At 39.7% G+C, this 23163-nt stretch overlaps 1 protein-coding gene across 3 annotated transcripts in view; it reads right to left on the reverse strand.

The window, feature by feature from the left end:
- Positions 1–23163, reverse strand: part of ANXA4 (annexin A4) — a 55870-nt gene that overhangs the window by 24479 nt on the left and 8228 nt on the right. Inside the window, exons 2-3 of one of the 3 annotated variants that reach the window (XM_081068409.1) lie at positions 5437–5490; positions 51–138 (exon numbers count right to left, since the gene is read on the reverse strand). In XM_081068409.1, the coding sequence (XP_080924535.1) occupies positions 51–138; positions 5437–5445 (97 nt within the window). In that variant the 5' untranslated portion in view covers positions 5446–5490. The remainder of the gene's footprint in view (positions 1–50; positions 139–5436; positions 5491–23163) is intronic. The other 2 variants (XM_081068410.1, XM_081068411.1) reach the window with 2 other exon arrangements.

The following is a 23163-nucleotide window of genomic DNA, read 5'->3' on the forward strand; positions in this document are numbered from 1 at the left end:
CTTCTGAGTGACTCTGTGACACACGACACATGACAGAGTGGGACACTTACCGAGCCCTTTCATGGCCTTCCTCAGGGTCTGGGCATCTTCGGTGGCATTGAATCCTGAAGCGGCTTTGACGGTGCCTCCTTTGGTTGCCTGAGCAGAGAAAGACACGAGTGAGAAGCAGCAACTTACTGACACAGAGGCATCTCATTCAGCAAACATTTGCTGAGCACCTACCATGGGCCAGACACTATTCTAGGTGCTGGGTTTACAGCAGGGACCATGACAGATGAGGCTCTTGCTCCCATAGAGCTGACTGTTCTAGTTCAGAGGGGAGGGGAGGCAGGGACAGAAAGTAAACAAGCCAACAAATATGTATTCCACCACGTGCCAGATGGTGAGAAGTGCTATGGAACAGAGAGAGAGGTCCTGGAGGGCTCCTCTGAGGAGTCACATTTAGGCTGAGATCCCAATGACATGAAGCAGATGACCATGTAAAAATCATGGGGAAAAGTGTTACAGGCCGAGGAAACAGCTAAGGGAAAGGCCCTGAGGCTGGAACTAGCTTTCACGGGAGCAGCAGGACAGAGGCCAGTGTGGCTCACATTGGTGGGCAAAGGAGAGTGGTAAGATCAAGTTACACGACAGTCTATGCGTCATCTTGTCATACCCCCACACACAAAAAGGGGGGAAAATCAAACCTGAATCCGATCAAGTCTCTAGAGACAACTTACAGCATACAGAAGAGGGATGAAAATGTTCACCCAGGCCACAGGGTTGAGAACAAACACATTTCAAGGGGAATTAGAAAAGAGAGAGATGGAGGGGAACTATAGCTAAAAAGAGATTTAAAAAGCATCTCAATAATCACAATGGGTGAACTTTATTTGGATCCTGAATCAAACAAACAGTAAAAAACAATATGATATTTATGGTACAATTGGAAATTTAAACATTGACTTGATATTGATGACATTAAGAAATCAGTGCTAACATTTTTAGGTATGATAATGGTATTGGGATTCTGTTGTTTTTTTTTAAGCGTTTTCATCTTATACGTAGTGAAATAGTTTACAGATGAGATAATATGGAATTTGCTTCCAAATAACACAGGTGGGGGGAAGTAAATGAAGAGAAAAAGAAATAACACTGACCATGAGTTAATAATTGTTGATGGGTACGAAGGGGCTATTTTTAATATTCGGTCTACTTTTGTATGTGTTTAAACTTTTGCATAATAAAATGTGTTTTCAAAGAAAGAAGGAAAGAAGAAGGGTGCGAAGGAGGGAGGGGGGAAGAGTGAGAGTGAGAGAGAGAGAGAGAGAGAGAAGGGAAGGGAAGGGAAGAGAAGGGAAAGGAAGGGAAGGGAAGGGAAGGGAAGGAAAGGAAAAGAAAAGAAAAGAAAAGGAGAAAGAGAGAAAGGAATAAAGAAAGAGAAAAAGGAAAAAAGAAAGAGTAGAGAGGTGTGATGGAGCCAGAACAAAGCAACCTTCACAAGCCCGGTGAAGAGTTTATGTTTTATTCTAAATACAGTGGGAAGTCCCTGACAGGTTTTAAGCAAGGGGATGGGGGAGATGATCAGATACATGTTTAATAGATCATTCAGGCTGCTGTAGGGTAATGCAGACACCAGTTGAGAATCTGGGCCAAGATCCATGGATATGATGTGAAACAAGGATGAAACAGTAAAGATTAAATCGAATGATTTAATTTGCTCCAAGGACGTACTATGGGCCATCTAAAGGAATGGATGATTTTTATACCCGTAGACAATTCTCCAGCAAGTCAGACTTGAGCTCTATGAGCTAGTCCACTTTGGCCTGGACCTCTCAGGCCCTCTCTGGCCCACATCAAGCCCATCCGAAGGCCTTGGGTACCAGAGAGGGTGGGCCTCATCTGCTGAAAAACCAGGCTTTCAGCTCTGAGACACGGTCAGCACCCAGTAGTTAGTTATCACACTGGTACATCTATGAGAGGAATGTAGAAATCTATGATGTTAATTTCTATAGGCATTGATGGGTTGAATTGTACCTCCCCCCACCAAAAAAAAAAAAAAAAGATATGTTGAAGTCCTAAGGCCCAGTACCTCAGAATGTGATCTTATTTGGAAAGAGTCAGTGTAGATATAATTAATCAAATTAAGATGAAGTCATACTATAGTAGATTGAGTCCTTAATCCAATGTGAGTGGTGCTCTGATCAGAAAACAGCATGTGAAGACAGAGACACACAGGGAGGACACCACATAACAGCGAAGGCAGAGAAATAGGAGTTAAGCAGCTGCAAGCCAAGGAAAACCTAAGATTTCCGGTAAACCACGAGAAGCTAGAAAGAGGCAGAAGGAATCTCCTACAAGTTTCAGAGGGGTCATGGATGTGCCAATCCTTGATTTTGGATTTCTAGCCTCCAGAACTGGGAGACAACAAGTTTCTACTATTTTAAGCCACCCAGTTTGTGGTACGTCTCTATGGCAGCCCTAAGAAATTAACACAGGCACTTTACTTCTTTTCTTCTGCTATATACCGGCAGTAATAAGCAAATCAGAGATTTTCTGCCAAAATTCCAACATGGCCTAAGTCGGCCCTTGGCCCCACCATGAGACAGCTTTCTGAGCCAAATGTTTCACAAGGTTCTTTTAGAACTCCAGTATTGAAAACATTTTGAATGGTACTCAAACGCTGCTGCATTCAACTTTAAAGCAAACTGCATTGCTGAGGGATACTATCATGGGATTAAAATTAATATCTAACAAGATGAATCAATACAGGGATTTGCAAACATGGTTCAGCTTATCAATTAGCATTCTTAGAGACTCTTTTTTCCAGGAAAAAAGATAAGCTTGGGAAATTTGTTCCTGTTTGCTCTAAAGTATCCATATCGATTAAATTCCAGGGCATAATGTACCATTATCCATTCTGGGAAGGCAGGGGATTCTACCCCAGAAAGGCTTCTTGTGGCAGCAGGCAAAGAAAACAGGGAGGATATGGGAAAGAATGACAAAAACGAATCGTAGAAATAGGTGTATTACACAATTAATGAAATATTCAGTTATTAAAATAATGAAAATGATAAAAGTCAAAAAGATTAGAACACAATGTAATGGAATACTAATCAACAATAAAAAAGAATGGAGGAACAAATGGCTGATACGTATAGCAACATGGATGGATTGCAAAAAATATAATGCTCAGCAATAAAAGCCACACACAAAGAGTCCATGCTCTCTGATTCCATTTATAGGATGTTCTAAAACAGGCAAAACAATCACTATCTATGGTGACAACCATCGGAACAGTGGTTGCATTTCTGAGTCATGAAGGAACTTCTTAGAGTGATGAAATGTTCTATCTTGATAGAGGAGTAAGTTACATGGTACATATATTCATCAAAACTCATCTACCAGTAACCTTAAAAGCTATACATTTCACTATATGTAAATGAAATCTCTATAAAAAATTTAAAAAATACTTGAATACAGTATCTATTAAAACATGTTTTCTTTTTAGAAATGTATCATATAGTCATTGCAGTGATTTGAAATTTTTTTAATTTAAGAAGAAAATTAAAAATTCATATTTCTATCATGTAAATAATTTTTATAAGCTACGTTACCATAGAGAAGATTAAATACATACTTAACTGTTATTTATGCTCTTATTACTACTGTTTAAAAACCATTATATACATGAATAGGGTTTAAAGTAAAATGATGGAAAATGATTGGGAATTACAATACTGTGACTTACGTGTGTTTTTCCCTTCCTTTAAAAATATCCTTTATCTGTCCAATAAATAATCATCATTATGGGAAAGATGAGAGCAACTGAGGTAATTTTCCTCGAGCGGAAAGTACATTAAAGGGTCACTTGGTTACAATCATCACATGTAGGAAGGCTGTGAGCTTGTAGAGGACAGGAAGAGTGTCCCATTAATTTTAAGTCTCCAGAGCCAAGTACCATATCTGGCACAAAATAGGGGCACTGTAAACATTTCTGAATAAATGTTTGCCATGTCCAGGGAGACTCAGTTAAGAAGAAATGGATTTTATTTTATTTTATTTTATTTTATTTTATTTATTTATTTTTTTTTAAAGATTTTATTGGGGAAGGGGAACAGGACTTTATTGGGAACAGTGTGTACTTCCAGGATGTTTTTCCAAGTCAAGTTGTTGTCCTTTCAATCTTAGTTGTGGAGGGTGCTATTCAGCTTCAATTTGTTGTCCTTTCAGTCTTAGTTGTGGAGGGCGCAGCTCAGCTCCAGGTCCAGTTGCTGTTGCTAGTTGCAGGGGGCGCAGCCCACCGGCAACCTTGTGGTTGAGAGGACTCGACCAACTGAGCCATCCGGGAGCTCAGCGGCAGCTCAGCTCAAGGTGCTGTGTTCAATCTTAGTTGCAGGGGGCGGAGCCCACCATCCCTCACGGGACTCAGAGGAGTTGAGCCGGCAACCTTGTGGTTGAGAGCCCACTGGCCCATGTGGGAATCGAACCAGCAGCCTTCGGAGTTAGGAGCACCGAGCTCCAACAGCCTGAGCCACCGGGCCGGCCCCAGAAATGGATTTTAAATTAAAGTCTACGAGATTTGGGATAGACATGAGTGTACCTTTGATGGCAGGAATGATGAAGAAAATTCTAAAATGCCTAATTTTAAAAAATTAAGAGTACATTACTATTTGTTCAGGATAGTTTACACATCTACCTTCCTAAAAGAAGGCACCTAGAACTGGTGGGATCTCTCGTTCCTCTCCAGGTATAAGACTCTATTTCTATTATTCCCTCTTAAAAGAGTGAGGATCAGAATCACCTGCCTATTCAGAAACCTTGTTTGGGTGGGAGAAGGAGAGCAGATGGCCAGCTTCAGGTAGAGCCATGTTTGCAGTTAACAGGCTCAGCTTCCACCTCAGCATTGAACTTTACGGAGCTCTCTAAGGGATCTGATTCCCTGCCTGTCTCAAAGATCAGATAACCAAGCTCCCAGGAGTCTGGTCACAGCCCAAAGCAGACGGCAGATGACAAGCTCCCATGACTAGATACACCCTTCTTGATGAGCCTGTAATGGTGGGGTTGCACCAAAATTTGGACGGCACTCATCTCCTGGTTGTAGAATCTACAGGATTTTCAGTGTTTCCTTTCTTTGCCTCCATTTTCCATAATGAACATGCAGTGCTTCTGGAGAGAGAAAACTATAACTTGTTTTTGTATCTCAGGATGTTAGAAGCATTCAAAAGATTCTCTTTGAATTAATTTTCAGGGTCAAGTTACTCACCACCCCGGAAAGAAATTAAAATGGTGTTGTTAAAAAAAAAAAAGAAAGAAAGAAACTGCCTTTTCATTTCCTCCTCCCCACCTCTGTTGAGCAAACAATTCTTTACATAAGCCAACAGTCCCTGAGGAAGCACCCTGTACCTGTCTGCGGCTGGGCTGGCACCAGGTCGGGTGAGGCACTCCCCAACTTACCATGGCCATGACTCTGCGTCAAGGTCAGAGTTCAGTCACACAAGGGAAGGTCTTCTGTGATAAAACAGAGGGGAAATAACTGTGAGGAGGGAAGTGTCATTAAAATCATTAATCTGGATAACTTACAGTTCGCATGAAGTTAAACCACAGGGAAATAACACCCAATTTCATCAAAAGGCCAGCTGTTTGATTAGCCAAAGATTCAAGGGCCAGGCTAATAATTTAGAAAGAAACTGTTTGAACAGGTAAGTCTATTACATCAGCAAAATACTTTCCTATCTGCTTTTCTGGGAGATACACATTACAGAAATGATTCCTTGAAGTACATTACTTGTACTCAAGACAAGCCTGGATTCTAAACAAGTAGATCAGAAGAGGTGCCTCCCTAGAGAGAAGAGGTAATCCAGCTGCATCAGGAAAAGTACCGCACTCCAGCCTACACTGTGAGTGTGTGTGTGTGTGTGTGTGTGTGTGTGTGTATGAGAGAGAGAGAGAGAGAGAGAGAGAGAGAGAGAGAGAGAGAGAGAGAGAGAGGACTGGCCAGCAGCCCAAGCAACATTAGACTCTTCATTTCCTAATAACCACTTTCACTGCCACCATCTCAAGACTTACAGGTGCTTCTTCCCTTTAAGCTGCAGCCTTACACACTCCTTAGTTCTCTTTAGCAACCGCTCCTTCATCAAGAAGATTTGAATCATCAGATGTTTATTCAGTCATTCAGAATGTAAGAAACGTCTTACTGTCGGCTGGGACTCTTGGGGGGCTCTCATGATATATAGACAGTCCTCTCCAGGGCAGGCCAATTGACTTCCTGTTTCCATATCTAAGTCCAGTGGAAAAGGCTCCTTTCCTAAGCATTTAGTTAGATCCTTGATACTCCAAGAATCAACCTAGAGTCAGAAGCATGGGCATCACCTGGGAGTTTGTTAAAAATGTAAGATCTCAGGCCCTACCTCAGACCCACTGTCAAAATATGCATTTTTACAAGATTCCCCAAATATTTGTCTGCACATCAGTTTGAAAAGCGCTGGCCCAGACAACCCTACCAAGCAGCACTTTTCAATTATTCCTCTAAAATAACTAAATCCTACTTAATCCACTTTGTTACCAATTAATTCACGTTTGGCCACATTCACTTTTCACCTTCCTGCTTTCCTCAGGTTCAGCTCCCTTCTTCCTGTTTCCTATCATTCACTGCAGACTTACCTCTGGTTACACAAGGGAATGCCTTCCTGAGGCAAAATGCCAACAGGTTCTGGGGCACCACCTGAACAAAGGTGGAAATGAGCAGTGGCTTCAGGGACAGTGAAGAGACGAGGCTGCTGGAGCAGAGGGCTCATTCCAGGGAAGGCTCAGAAATGAGGTTGGAATTGCAGGCAGGGAACTGATTAGTAAGAGCCCAACTGAGGAGCTGGACTTTATACGGTAGGCAATGGGAAAATTGTGAAAAGGTTTTGGCTTTTGAAGAGAAATGATACAACAAAAGACAGACGTTAGCAAGGTACTATGCTGCAGGGTAGCCTGGAACGAGAGACAAAGGGTCAGGAAGGCTTGAGATATGACTACAGGGACAGACAGAGGCGAAGATGTGGGTAGGGTGTGTGTGACACACATGAGAGAGATGTGGCAGAATTCTTTGTTGGGACTTAGTGGCGCATGGGTTATACGGATTTATTCATTCAATCACCAAATATTCATGAAGCACCTCCACATTCCAGGCACTGCTGTATTTGATGGAAACAATAAGACAAAGAACGTGCCTTCAGTCTGTCAGGAGAGACAGACAACAAATAAACAAATGAGTAAATAAGATAATTGCAGATACCAGCAAGATGGAAATACAACAGATATGGAGCAGGGGTTAGCACACTGGCTCATGGGCCAAATCCTGTTTCTGTACACTCTGCAAGGTAAGAATGGTCTTTACATTTTCAACGACTGACAAAACCATCAAAAGAACAATATTTCATGAAATGTGAAATTATATGCAATTCAAATTTCAGTGTTCATAAATATAGACTTATTAGAGCACAGTCACTCTCTCTCGTTTATGTCTTATCTATGGTGGCTTTCATGTTACAACAGCAGAATTGAGTAGTTGTGACAGAGACTGTGTGTCTCAGAAAGCTCAACGTATTTACTATCTGGTCCTTCACAGAAAAAGTTTGCTGAACCCTGGTTTGGAAGATGATGTAATCAGGTTACTGGAAAGGAGCTGGCCTGGACAGGGCAATCAGGGCAGCCATCTCCAAAGAGATGACATTCAAGCCAAGATCTGAATGAGACGGGGCTCACCATTCAAAGGAGAAGTTTCAGGCAGAGGGAGCAGTTGGTGCAATGGCCCTGAAGCAGGAATAAACTTACCGTGTTTGAGGGATGGACAAAAGCTTCAAGAACAAGGGCCAGAGTAGCATGAGATGGGGATGGAGTAGGGCCAGGACCAACTATGGGGACTGGAACAGGTGCGTCTTTCTCATTTGCCCAGAATGTACTAGGGTAAGCCGTGAATGGGACTTTTTGGGACTTTAATGGGCCTTAGCCACTCCTTTGTCTGGAGGCCTGTTTCATATCATATAAATTATCAAAATACTCCCATATCCATCATTAATATAAGTAATATGTGAGTTGGCTTGAACTGCTGCTGATTGGTTGACAACCTGGCAGATGCAGCTTTTAGAACCCTCCCTTTGCTTCCATGCATTTTTGGACTAAATGACAAGGAGTGAGAAGGAAGGGAATGGAATGAGCAGGCAGGGAATGGGGACACCTCCCACAAAAGTCAGACTATAATACAAACACTCCTGGTCCTTTTGACCACATCAAGAAGTAGAAAGACTGTTTGAGCAGAGCCTTCTGGAAATACTGAGTGTTAATATTCAACGAGCTAGAAATATTTTACTAAAGGAAAAAAACGTATCATACTTGAATACAGGGTGCTTTTAGCCAGACAATTTATTTTGAAACTTGGACAGCACACAGTGTAAGCCAATTTATATAGAGACAGCTACTGTGTATTTTTTATTTACTAGTACCGAATAAATTTCTAAATAAGAGAAATGAATGCAGTAAATGGTACTCCTTGATTCTTTCATTAGATATCAGATAATCCATGTAAAGTGAATCCACACAAATGCTTACTAGCACAAATGTCTGGCACCCAGTTCAAGTCTTAGCAACTCTTGGCAAGGATGGGGGAGGAACAGAAAGGAGAGCAAGGAACCCCTCAAATCCCTCCCCCAAATACAAAATTGCTGTAGGCCCCTTCTTAACTGCACACATGGTCAGCTCCCAGGGGACAAAAGGCCCTTCTCCCTGAAGCTCCACCTGTAAGTCCTCTCACCTTTCCCACCACCCTGCAGAACCAAGGATTCTTGACAGAAATCCTTTTCTGCCTCAGCTTCCTTGATTCATTCGTTTCTTCTCTCTGAAGGCTGGCCTACGATTCCATAAACTGAACAATATGACCAAGTTCACAATGGCTCAGATTTTGTGTTGGGGTTTGAAAAGCTCCTTGGCTGCTCATGGGTGGGGCAAAATAATTAGAAACTGTGGCTCAGCTTTGACCCCTGTAAAATGCAAACACACTCAAGATCGGGTGTGGTTCAAATGACCCTAAAAGCAGGAGGACTCTTCCAGTTGGAAAGATGAAGAATGAAGGGACCATATGTTTGTAACATCTAAAAAAAAATCTAAGGGTTAGGCAGTATGTGGGTGGGAAACTGCAACTTCTTTATAATATCAGAACTCTAAAACCAGGGCTCATGGAAGGGCTCCTGAAGCTTTTCAGACACAGTTTTAGAGCAACTGAAAAGAAACCTGGGAACTAAATGAAAGAGACCTATCCCAATAGAAGTTATGTAAGGATATACTAAGTTGTAAATAAGTTCAACCTATACCAGGTAAGATTACAAAAATTTGCAGGAATAATTTCTTATGATGGATTTGTAAAGAAAAATTAGGTATGTCGAGAACACATCCACGTTGTTTTCCAGTTGAATGTCTAGAAGGATAATTACGACACCATCCCACAAATTGCCCTACTGTACCACTGCCAGAAATGGACAAGCCAGCTACTGACTCACGTATAAAGTTCCTTATGTCCCTGTGGCATACTGCAGGTATATGGAACGACGACCTTTGATTTCAAGTAATATTTCAGTACGCCACACATGGAGGTATCTGTGTGGTACATTCCTCCCCACACACCCAGAATTTGGAAAGCAGACAAATTAGATTGTTCCCTGAGCATTAGACTAGTAAAATCAGCAAATAACCATCAAAACAAAGATATACAAATTCATTTCAAGGAGAAAAAATGGCTCCTGAGCTAAAGCCAACTTGCTGAAAGGTATTAGCATATTTAAAGAAAAAGTGTGTCCACTGGTAATGCAAGCTCCACACAAAGTCCTCAGAGAGGCTTCCTCTGACATAGTCATCAAAGCCATGTCCTAAGGAAAGAGTGGCTTGGCTGCAGGATCCAACAGTCCAGGGTCAGATATGTGAAGATGAATTTATCCACCTAAAACCTTTGTTCTGCTTCTATGATTGCCAAACAACCTCTGGACTAGACTTTGGCTTCCCATATAGCCCTGTCTACAAAGTACTGGAGCATGAGGATTTTTGTCTAAGTAACAATTCTATTTCTATTTATTGCTAATAAATTAGCAGTGTGTGTATTTGCGTGTGAGTACGTGTGTGTGGTAAGCCCATAAATATGAACCTGTCCCTAAGAGTTGAATCCCTTCTTGATATGCCAATGAATACAATTTCTCTGGGTCTGCTGGATGTGGCACCGTAATAAAATCACCCTGGTACTAGATGCTGTTCTTGAGATCCCAACTTAATTTGGGGCTTCCATTCAGATTCGTAACATTGACCCACATCCCAGGACTGGCAACCAGAACGTTCATTATGAAGGGATTTGCTGTCCTTGTGGAACATTCTTACTGAATCTCTCGCTTCCTCAGAAGATCACATGTGAGTGAGTCATTCACCATTTTTCTTTGGTACATGGTTTCATTTTACATCCCACAGGAAGACAAATTTAAACTTCTAGTCTGCGGATTTGTGGAAGGTGTGACTGAGCACTAAGGCTTTCAAAACTGTCTACGAAATAGGAAAATGAAAGCAACTCTTTTTCCTTGGAACTTGGATCCTTCTAAAGGTAAAGTAAGTTTGTTTTTTGTGGGTTTTTTTTTTTTTTGCAGTGATGGAGTTTGAGTCCAGAGAAATAAACATTTTCAAAGGCCAAGTGTGTAAGCTAAATGAATGCAGACAAATTTGGAAGCCTGCCTCCTAAGTAACCTTAGAAAAGAATCTATTCCAACTCAGCACCTGGCAAATAACTTACTGACAGACTTGTTCAGATTTTAGCTACTTATTCACAGCATTGTGGGGGACAATAGTAATAAAAATTTTGATCCACAAATAATTTTAAAACACATATGTTACATATAATTGACAATATCCCCACTCCTTCTCTAGCATTCCCGTATCAAGCCAGTCTATTAAAGTTTTCACTCTATTCCACTGATTCCTTTGTTTACTCTTCCAATGATTCCTTTGGCAGGTGGAAGGAGGAAAGGAACATTATTAAATAGTCCTCTACATTATCTTAATTAGTTTACTCAATAACCTTTGGAGTCATGGCGATTAGAAAAATAAAAAGAGCACTGAGATGGCCGAAATGATTGTCAGGAGAGCTGGCTGGGTCCGGCACTCTGTACAATGCTTGACTTGCTAAGTGTCTTTCTACTTCACTTAATACCTGGGTTTCCTCAGGCACAATTCGGATAGGGCACAACTCAAAGCATATTCTAATAAACTATATGTACCTACCCTAACTTTGGCTCTCTGGGTACTGTATTCAGTTTGCATAGTAGAGTGCTTCAGACTTTCCTAAGTGATATTCTTTTCTTATCTGAGGGACTCTTGGTACCACCTGAGAACTGGAGACCTCTGGAACTCTGGCTGGCAGGTTTTCTGTTGGTGGTAGTGTTTTTGAACTATTCTGCCTTTTCATTGTAGATAAACCAGATTCCCCTCCTCTCAGGCCAGTGACCATAGGAACAGGCTGCTGCTTGCTTGTAACACTGATTATTGCTCACAGTCACGAGACTGATAGAATAGTTTCACTGATGTTTCACGGTCATTCATTCAACAAACATTATCTGAATGCCTGCCCTATGCCTGGTACTGCTCTAGGCACTAAAAGGCACACTTTAATTTCTACTTATACACCCTATGTAATAACAGAAAATTATCCTCTATGCCTTGTCTGTTCAAGAATAGCCTATCGTTAAAAATATCCTAAAGGCTGTTGATGACTCCGTTGAACTTCCTTCTCAGTACAAGTCTTCTTTACAGTCTTTGTGAATGGTCATCTCACAACCTTTAGTCATCCTTCCTCTGGTCATAGGACTCATTCCTTCATGGGGCAGCTCGGCCACTGCTAAGTGGCTCAGTATCAGGAAAGCTGGCCTTGTACTCTTTGTTCTGTGCTCTGGAGCTAGTATCAAAGGAGATTAGAAATAGTGACCCTATTTGATTATGTTTATACTAGTACTAACCATATTAATATAATAAAAATATTATCCAGTATGCACCAGTAGGGAGAGAAAGAAGGAATGCCAGAAATAGCTCCTCTAGCTTTTGCTATGATCCAAAAACATTATGGGCTTTCGTTTAAAGCTCTGGCTTTGGCACAGCCCTGGCATGTTCTCTCAAGCCTTAGATGGCAGTTACTTACGCTGTTAGAGGCAGCGCCCCTCCAGACCTAAACCACAACTATTCTGTTGCTCTTCCAGAATTGATTTTAACCCTTTTCTAGATCAAAATGTTAAGCTAACCACAGGTGAGAGCAATTCCAAGGCTGAAATGTATGTACATAAAGAAAGCAGGAATAGAAATGGGGGGAGAGAGGATGTTTGCCCCCCTGAGAGCTCATTTCTGCTGGATTATCAGGGCAAAGAAGACTTTAGAGCATGCCGATCCCATCCCTTCATTTTGTAGCTAGGAAACAGCCCTGTCTACAGCTACGTGGTGGGTAATGTGTGTGGTAATAACGTGTTAGGTTTGCTCGTCTGTCTGAGATCTGGCAGGTGCTGGCATTGTGTGTAGTACAGGTTTCCACTAGGAAGAGAGAATCCTTCTGATGAGAAACAGCAGCGGGTAGCTCCAAATCTGAGGTCGGTGCAGCCAACTTCACAGCCTGGTTGCTAATTTTACACGATGGCCATTCCGCAGGGGCAGGATGTCCTCCTTCTAAGACCACACCACCCTGCCTTCACAACAAAGTGGCTGGGGCTCAGAGCCCCAACACTTGGGTTCATGAACCTCTTATACACACTTCCTAGCTGTATGGTTTGAGGCAAGTTATCATTTCTCTGTATTTCCATTTCCTCATTGGTAACATGGAATTAATAACAATAATTACTTTATAGGGTTGTAGTAAAGAGTAATCAAGCTATTTATCACGTCAAGTACTTCGAAAGGTACACACAATACGTACTCAACAAATGTTAGCTATTCTTTTTATTCCTCTTTCCTCCAAGGATCCCCCGCACCTTCACATTCTAGCAGCACCTGTTTAGTGAGCTGTTTAAGGTGTGGATTACCAACTCCACTCACGTTGAAAACAGCTGCGGCGTACAGAGTTCAGGCTTTCATATCTACCAACATAATCAAACCAGGATTCCCTTGTGGTTCTTGTGGCCACCAAGTCAATGAGGTCCTCTGTGTGGGTCTGTCCTCTAACAAAATCATTGCCCTCGCAGTGGTGTAAATTCTAAGACATCAACTTCCCTGGTACTCACCATATTCCCATCCTGGGCCCCCACTTTCCTGCTTCTAATTCTTAACAGTGACTTGCACCCAGTGTGCCTACAAGAAATGCCTACTGACTTTAATGAAACTAGCTGCTCCTGCAGCCAGAGGAACGCTATTAATTGCCTTGGGCTCCTTGGGCTTCCTTGGAGGCCTGCTCTCCCTCGTGGCCCTTCCCAGGCTTCCCCAGTCTCCTCTCACTTGTGTCTGAGCCCCGTGGTATTCTCTAAAGTAACCTTAGCATAGCTTTGATTACTCCAGTCACACTGAGGTTTATCTTCCATCCACATAGGAGAATGTATTCTCTATCTTGAGGTAGGCAGGGATTTCTTAGCACACACAAAGTACTAGCCATAAAAGACAATATTGATAAAAAAACATTATTCTGAGTGAATGAAGCCAAAGTATTTATATGAAATTCTAAAACAAGCAAAGCTAATGTATACTGCTAGAAGGAACACAGGTGGCTGCCTGGGGTAAGGGATTGGGGGGGAAGTGATGAAGCAGAGGGTTCAGAGGAGCACGAAATGGAATGTTAGGGGGTAATCAAAATGTTCCTCATCTTGATTGGGGCAGTGGTACCCAGATGTATACATTTGTCAAAACTCACTGAACTCACCTCATACCCATTCTAATGGCTACTATAAAGCAAAACAGAAAATAACAAGTGTTGGTGAAGATGTAGAAAAACTGGAACACTTGTATACTGCTGCTGGGAGTGTAAAATGGTACCACCACTATGGAAAATAGCATGCTGAATCCTCAAAAAGTTAAAAAATAGAATGATTACTATATGACCCAGCAATTCCACTTCTGGGTATATATTCTGGGTACATGTACTTCTGAATATATATATATATATATATATATATATATATATATATATATATATATATATATATATATATATATATATATATATATATGGTGCCAGAGTGTATACACATTTTAAGAAAGAAAAACTGTTAAAATTGTAATACTCAATATATACCAATGACAAAAGATGAATACAAGTCACGTTTGACTTCTGCAGTTACAAGTGGTGCTCAAAGTGGTGCAGATACTTCTGATTACGGCGAACTACTGCTTGAGCAAAGTTGACCAAAGTGTTCACTTGCATACATTTTTTGGCACCCCCAGTGTGTGTGTGTGTGTGTGTGTGTGTGTGTGTGTGTATTTTTTTCTCTCAAAAGAATTGAAAGCAGAGACTCAGTGATATATCTGCACACCCATGTTCACAGCCGTGTTATTCGCAATAGCCAAAACATGGAAGCAACCTATGTGTCAAATGACAAATGAATGGATAAAAAAATGTGGTACATACATACAATGAAATATTAGTAGGCCATAAAAAGGAAAGAAATTTGTCACATGCTACAGCATGGATAAACCTTAAGGACATGATACTAAGTGAAATAAGCCAGACACAAAGGGATAAATACTGTATGATTCCACTTAAATTAGGTACTTAGAATAGCCAAATTCGTAAGACAGAAAGTAGAATGGTAGTGACGGCGGGGGGGAGAAGGGGCAAATAAGGAGTTATAGTTTAGCTGGTACAGAATTTCACTTTTGTAGATGAAAAGAGTGCTGTGGATGGATGGTGTTGATGGTTGCAAAACAATGTAAATGTATTTTAAAATAATAAACTGAGACTGGTGCAGCCGCTATGGAAGGCAGTGTGGAGGTTCCTCAAGGAATTACGAATAGAATTACCATATGACCCAGCAATCGCTCTCCTGGGTATCTACCCCAAAAATATAAAAGCATTTCTCTATAGAGACACGTGTACGCCAATGTTCATTGCAGCTTTGTTTACGGTGGCCAAGACATGGAAACAACCAAAATGTCCTTCGATAGATGAATGGATAAAGAAGTTGTGGTACATATACACAATGGAATACTATTCGGCGTTAAGGAAAGATGATATAGGAGCATTTGTGACAACATGGATGGATCTCGAGAGAATAATGCTATGTGAAATAAGTCAGACAGAAAAAGCAGAGAACCCTATGATTTCACTGATATGTGGTATATAAACCAAAAAGAACAAGACAAACAAATGAGAAACAAAAACTCATAGACACAGACAATAATTTAGTGGTTACCAGAGGGTAAGGGGGTGGGGGGTGGGTGATGAGGGTAAAGGGGATCAAATATATGGTGATGGAAGGAGAACTGACTCTGGGTGGTGAACACACAATGGGATTTATAGACGATGTAATACAGAATTGTACACCTGAAATCTATGTAAATTTACTAACAATTGTCACCCCAATAAAATTAATTAAAATAATAATAATAATAATAAACTGTATACTTAACAAGAACTGTACACTTAAAAATAGTTAAGACGGTAAATTTTATTTTCTGTATTTTTTACCACAAATTTTTTTTTAAAAATGTGAACTCCTTAAAAAACCCTCATTGAACTAACCACTTAAAATCTGTGCATTTTATTGTATCTTAATTATAGTTAAATAAAATTATATATATATATATATAACCTAAGAGGCTATGGCCTCAGTTTTATAGGCTGGCAGTGGCCTCTCAGGGAAAGCATGCAGCTGTTACCCTTCGCTTAGCAATATCCACTCTAAGGCAAGCTACAACTCAGTGGAATCCAAAAATCCATATAGGTTTTGCACAGCATACAGTATCATGGGTAAAATCATGTCTCCTCAGGTAAAACAATTATTCAAAGAAAAAAAATCTGTCCAGCACAGTTAGGCTTTGGCACAGGTTATATCATGTTTCCTGATCCATTTTCAGAGTTCTGTTAGAGTCAAATATCCTCAAGGAAACATGAAAGGTAACTTAATTCCGTGTTCCTCCTTCAGAAACACCACAGGTAAACTATCCCAGGCAAGTAAGAATCTAAAGCGGGAACCCCAACTAGTTGATCACAAGATACAGGCATTATCTCCAGTTCTTGTCTGTTCTATTACCAGGAAGTCTCATATGTCCATCTGCACTTGAGTCACCTCTGGCCTCTCCTTATGAATCACAAACTACAGGCCATCATATCCTGAGACCTAAGTTCCAAGGTCAACCAGTACTCTTGATAGCTTTTGCCTCAGCAGTCAGAAGTCTTAGCAATATAACAAGAGAAGCACCTCATCAGAAAAAAAGAACCTTGAATCTAGTATCTAGTCTTTCTCATATAATCTTTCCCAGAGACTCTAAAATCCACTCCATCTTTCTTTACAAAATCCTTGTGATACAGAAAGGGAATAGACAGACTGAACCCGAATAAGAAACTAAAATACAGTAAGTAGTCTCTTCTTATCCACGGTTTTGCTTCCTGTGGTTTCAGTTACCCACGGTCATCCACAGTCCAAAAACACTAAATTTAAAGTTCCAGAAATGAACAATTCATAAGTTTTAAATTGTGTGTAGTTCTGAACAGCGTGATGAAATCTCGCACCAACCTACTCTGTCCCGCCTACGATGTGACTCATCCTTTGTCCAGTGTATCCACGCTGTACACACTACCTGCCTGTTAGTCACTTAGTAGCTATCTCGGTTATCAGAGAGAGAGGGAGAGAGACCACATTCACATAACTTTTATTACAGTATATTGTTATAATTGTTCTATTTTATTATTAGTCATTGTTGTTCACCTCTTACTGTGTCTAATTTACAAATTAAACTTCATCATAGGTACGTATGTATAGGAAAAAACAGTATATATCAGATTCAATATTATCCACAGTTTCAAGGATCCACTAGGGGTCTTGAACTGTGTCCCCCGCAGAGAAGGGGGGGGGGGGGACTACCGTACAAGGAGGGAAGGGATTTGCAGTGAGTCCCGGGAGAAAGCCAAACATGCAGCCAGGCTTCCTGCTGTCCTAAGTCTTATTTGCCTGTAGGTAGGAAAACAGGTATTATGCAGCCCAGTCCTTTCTTCACCAACATGACCACTTCTATTTACCATAAGGGATGAAACCTCTTCCCAGACGAACAGGAAAAACAGCTGAGTTTTCCTTTGTAGATTTACACTGGCTCAACCATGGAGATCTGGAAGTGAGCTGAGAATAAACACTGCTTTCAAGTGTTCCATTTTATTCTGATGCCTCCCATGCCATGCAAATATTCTAGCTTTGTGGGCAACTCCCCCTCCCCCTGGATCAGCCACTCCTTCAGTGGGTGAGGACAGGGTTCTATTCACAAATTTTTCCAGAATTCAAGCTGACTCTGGCAGAAAAATACAAAAACAGAACTGTTAAAAGGCTTCCACAGGGGATTTCTGATTCACATAGGGAACTTGTTATTTCTGATGCAGCCTTTCTCAATTTTTCATTAAAAACCTCATGAAACCATGGGGAGGCAAAGGAAGAAAGTCATGACAAAACCAAAAAGACTAGGACTGACATTATCTCAAGTCAGAAGCTGAGAAGAACTGAAACTAAGTTAAGGCAGATGGTGGGGAGGGGTGGGAAGGAGAAGGGGAAGGAGGGGGTTGGGGAGAGGAGATGGGTTATACCTCTCCACCAGCTCCGTCTGATGTGGGGAATCCATCTAGAAAACCCCACCCCAGCCTACCACCTGAGTTGAGCTGTGAGGTGGACCTATTACTGACCCTAGTCATGCCCAAACCAGCCAAGAGATGTTGGGAGTGGACACCATGGTGGCAGAGTAATGACCAATGAGAAGAAACCTAGCAGAAACACATGCTGGGAAGTACTACACGTATATATTAAGTTATTGCTATTTTGAGCTCAGAGGACCAGGCATTGGGGGTAGGAAAAGATGCTGCCTCAGAGGCAGAGAGGAACAAAGAGAAAACCAGCTTAAAACTGGGAATTGGACAAAACACCATACAAACAACTTTCTCTCCTGCTTAAAGCTGATGTCAACACAAAACAGTGCACAGGGTGGGACTCAGACGTTCTGCTCACCCTGTCTTTTGACAGATACAGTTCCTATAGCTGCCCTGTCCGAGGTACACAGCCACGTGGGTTAGTGAGCAACTCAAATGTGGCCAGTGCGACTGAGAAACCAAATCTTTAATTTTGTTCAATTTTAATTAAATTTAAATTTTAAAATGGAAGCAGTATAACATATTTTTCCGTAACACACAACTTTAATGTTTTGGTTGGGCTATATTTCACTTTAACCACTGCCCTGTGCAGTGCACATGTCAGGCCTGGCGCATCTTTTTTAAGTATTACATCTAATCATATCACCAATTTAGTTGGTGTCAACAGATTTATTCACTTTACACTGATGCAACACTTTTAATGTGTTTATTTGTATGTTTTTACATACAAATTTTTTTTACATAAAAAAACATGTTTTTACAGATGTAACAAGTGAACAGTGATCACCTATGTAAATTATTTGTAATTGAATTTAGATACTTATTATTTTAAGTATCACAAATTATTTTCTACTTTAAAAAACAAGTATGGACATATTTTAAAATTTAAAACCAAGGCATGTCACTGATGTGGAATAAGAGAGACTGAATTGGAATAAGACTTAGTAAACTAGCTTAGATGCAGTTTTAAAAGTGTTATGCTTTTAGCTTCAAAGTCACATTAATTCTAAAAAAAAGATGAACCAATGTTTTCAACGTGGTTGCAAATATTTAAGGAAAATTATTTTTTGGTACTCAATCCAGATATTGGAAAACTTTTAAGTATGTTTGAAATAATTTGGGTATGTTAAACTATGTGAAAACTAAATTTTATAAAATCTAAATATCATATTTCTGATAAAAATTTAGTATTCGAATTCAGATGTTCTCTCAGTGTAAATTACACATCAGGCTGTTAGGCTCTTAAGACCTAGTGTGAAAAGTATAAAATATCTCATTAATAATTTTTATATTGACTACATGTTGAAATGATACTTTGGATCCATTGGGTAACATAATCCCTATTATTAAAGTTAATTTCACTTGTCTCTTTTTACTTTTTAAAATGTAACTAGATAATCCAAACTTACATTTGTAGCTCACTTTATATTTCTATTGCATAGCACTGCTCTAGACATATCTCACTTTATTTAATAATTATTGCAGCTATTATTTTATTATGTATCAGATACTGTTCTAAACACTACATGAATGTTCAGATTATCACTTTAAGTCTCACAACAAACAAATGTTTATCTTCTTAGTGCCTTCATTTCCCTATTTATTAAAAAAAGGAAAGTAAAACACACGGTGACAAAATGCTAGAGAACAAGGAAAAAGGAGTAAAGCCATAGAATATTTAAAAGAAATCATATCTAAATAGCATTCTTTTGACTACTGTTTGGTTTCAACTAAACTATTTTTCCCCATAAAAATATAATCCTCCAGCATGAATCCTTCTAAAAGAAATAGAGGCTATCTGCAGAAATCATAGAAAATTTAATATTAACACCTCAAGAAATCACAGAAAAGATGAAACAGAAAATGCTGGTTAGCTTTTAAAAAATAACCTTTATTTATTTATTTTTAATATTAAGGATAATAAATGTACATGGCAGAAAATATATTGTCTCCTTTAATTTGTTTTAGCAACCTCGGGATTTTATGATGGCAACAATTAAGTATGTACCCTGGACAGGTGGTGCTAATTTTACTTGTGACTATTAACTTCTTCTTTCCAGCTGTTATTTAAGTTGCCTGGATGATCTGACAAACTTATTTCCCAACCCGCAGAACGAACGTGGGTAGAGACAGACTGCTCCACTGCAATGCTGAAAATTATGGATCTGTCTACTGTCTACGAATGGAAAAGATTAACTTTCATGGAATTTTAGAGACTATAAGGCCTTTAGCAATCATCTTTCATTTCATTTTGTAAATTATTAAATCAACTCTAAGCACTGAAAAAGACATTTTAAAACAATGTAAACTTACCATCTACTTTCATTTTCTGTTTGTTCCAATCTTTTAACAGTTGTGATCACAGTATGTAGATAATTTTGTGTTCTACTCTCTCCTCTTAATTGTCCACATTCCACACACATTTATCATTTTAGTAATTTTATGTTCTTCGATCATATTGATATATTATAATTTATTCAATATCCATACCATTAGTTGATGTTTTTTATACCATGACAACAACCTTTATAGTAATTACCTTTGTAGATATTTTATTCTTTTTTTACCTATTCCTTGTGATATATGATGATTACGAATATTTCCAGTTGTCCTCCAGATTTATAAAAATATTCAAAGCCAGCAGCCATAAGCATATTTGCTTTATTTATTCATTCATAATTTAATATTTAGGTGTAATATTGAACCCTATTATTGGTTTAACTTGCTTTCTAAAATTAGTAGTAGTAACATTGAATCTTTCTCTTTTTTTTCTGTTTGTATCCTTTTTTATGAATTACCTATTTGCAGTTTTTTGCCCATATTTAAGATCTTGGTGCTTTACTAACATTTATAGAAATGATGCATATATTATAAATTTCAGTATTTTATATCTAAAATTTATTAAGTATTTTCATAATTTAATATTCTCTTTTTAATATAGTAAAAATTTGGAAGAAAAATTTTAAATCACTCTTATCCATCTTTTCCTTTGCACTCCTCCCTTTTATTACTTCAGTGATTAGAAAAATCTCTTCTGGTGAAATGTTCATAACTGTTGAGCTGGGTAATGAATACTGTGGGATTCATTTTGTTATTCTCTACTTGGTTATATGTTGGAAAAATATCCATAATAAAAACTTTTTAAAAAAGTATCTGTTTTCCATTGCTAGAATAGTGAATTTCATTTCTACAAGTTTTTCTCCCACCCCTTTAATGTTCCCAGTTGAGGAAACTCTTGCCCAGGAGGATAACGCAACTCTCTTACTGACTCATCTTGTTTCCCACCCACTAAACTTGGCCACAGCCACTTCTTCTTCAGGCACAGCAAAAACACCCAAAGGCAGGGCTATTTAGAAAAGGCTAGAATTCAATTTAAAAAGTTTCGCTAGAAGATCCTAACTAGCTGGGGCTTTATTCCCACAAAATTACTCCCACCCTCCCCGATTGGTAAGATAGGATCAGACGAAGGATGTACTGATAAATTTACCAGCTTTCCTTTTCTCTAAGGAAAGAACCCCCTGATTCATAGGCATTTCTTCGGTGTAAATATTTCCAGCATGACTGCTTTCAAGGTACCAATGTGTTGTCACTGACCTTAGAGATTGGAATAGACAGGCAGTAGTGCACCACTGTGTAGTATTTCCACTGCACAGACATGACAGACGTAAATAACCTCAAGAGCATATATAATAGCAAATGGTAGTGAAATAGGAAGTGATGAATTGTTTTTAAATATAATATGTATAAATGTTTATATTTTAATATAATCTATTTACTCCTAAGTTCATATAATTTACTTTTTAATCATGGCTATATTTAACAATCGGCTCACCAAACCCCTGAAATTTTAACCATCAGCTCTATTCGGCTGACACAAGGAGGCAAAGGACGCTCCAGCATACCCCTGGGAGACAGAACAGTCAGGAAAGCACAGTGTGTTTTCAACTGTAGTAAAATACACGTAACAAAATTTACTATTGTAAGTGTACAATTTGGTGGCATTCACTGCATTCACAATGTTGCACAACCATCACCGCCATCCATTCCCAGAACTTCTCCATCATCCCAAACAGAAACTCTGCGTCCATTAAACACTAACTCCCCAATACCCCCTCACCCTAACCCCTGATAACCATCATTCTACATCCTGTCTCTACGAATTTGACCATTCTAGGTACCTCATATCAGTGCACTCATATATTTGTCCTCTTGTGTCTGGATTATTTCACTTAGAATAATGTTCTCAAGGTTCATCCATGTTTGAGCATGTATCAGAATTTCATTCCTTTTAAGTTGAAAGAAGGATTTTAAGACCAACATTTAGGGCCACCTTTGGTGTCCAGACAAGCATGCTTGGCCTGGAGGGAGGGTGTGTAGGGTGTCCCTCCACCTTCTCACTTCCAAGGAATACGCCTAGCCCAGATTCAAGGAAGTGTCCACTCAAAGCATAGCACTGATGGGAAGGCCCCAGGGCACTTTTAATAGGGAGCACAAAGAACCTGGAAAGGGTAGACAGTGCCATGTGCAGATTGACTTCTCATTATGTTTACCTTTCAATAAATCCACATCAGTATTTCAACCTAAAAGAAGTTCACACAACTCAATGGTTGTGAAAGCGGTTCTCTGACCAACAGCATCACCACCAACTGGGAACTTGTTAAAAGCGCAGATTCTCCAGCTCAAACCCAGACCTACAATATCCAAAACTCTGGGGGTCGGGCCCAGCAATTTGGTTAAGAAGCCCACCAGGTGATTCTGACACATTCTTAAACTTGAGAACCACTGCTCTGGAGTAATGATTCTAGATCCCAACTACTGATTGGAATCTACCTAAAAAGGTTCCCAAACCATCCAATGGGTATTTCATAAGTGTAGATTCCCATTCATGATCTTCTATCATGTCTGAGGGAATAGGAAAAAACAACAACAACAACAAACAGGAGGAATTACAATAATGGGGGGAGGTTATAACATTAACATTAATACCTGCATAAATATGTTTCGGGAAATGTGTTTGCCAAAGATTAAACAGTAGAGTTCTCAAAACCATTCACTGCAAACATGCACCACTCCTGGTAGGCCCGATCTATTATTTCACAATATCTGTGAACTCCAAATTCAATTCTCTTCCCACATGCGAGTGCTGACTGTTCAGCCTGGAGGTGGCAGGCTGGGAATCCAAAACTAAGGGCAGAGTTCCAGTCCCTGCTTTGCCCTCCACGTTTAACTCCACCTATGAGGGCTACTTTATTCTAGCATAAAGCTCAGAGAGTAACGACTACAGAGCCAGGTTTCTGCAACAACATTCAACCCCCATTCTACACTCCTTCCTCTTTAAGAGAACCTTCATGACTTTAGGG

Source organism: Rhinolophus hipposideros (assembly GCF_964194185.1).
Source record: "Rhinolophus hipposideros genome assembly, chromosome: 12".
NCBI classification, from domain to species: domain Eukaryota; kingdom Metazoa; phylum Chordata; class Mammalia; order Chiroptera; family Rhinolophidae; genus Rhinolophus; species Rhinolophus hipposideros.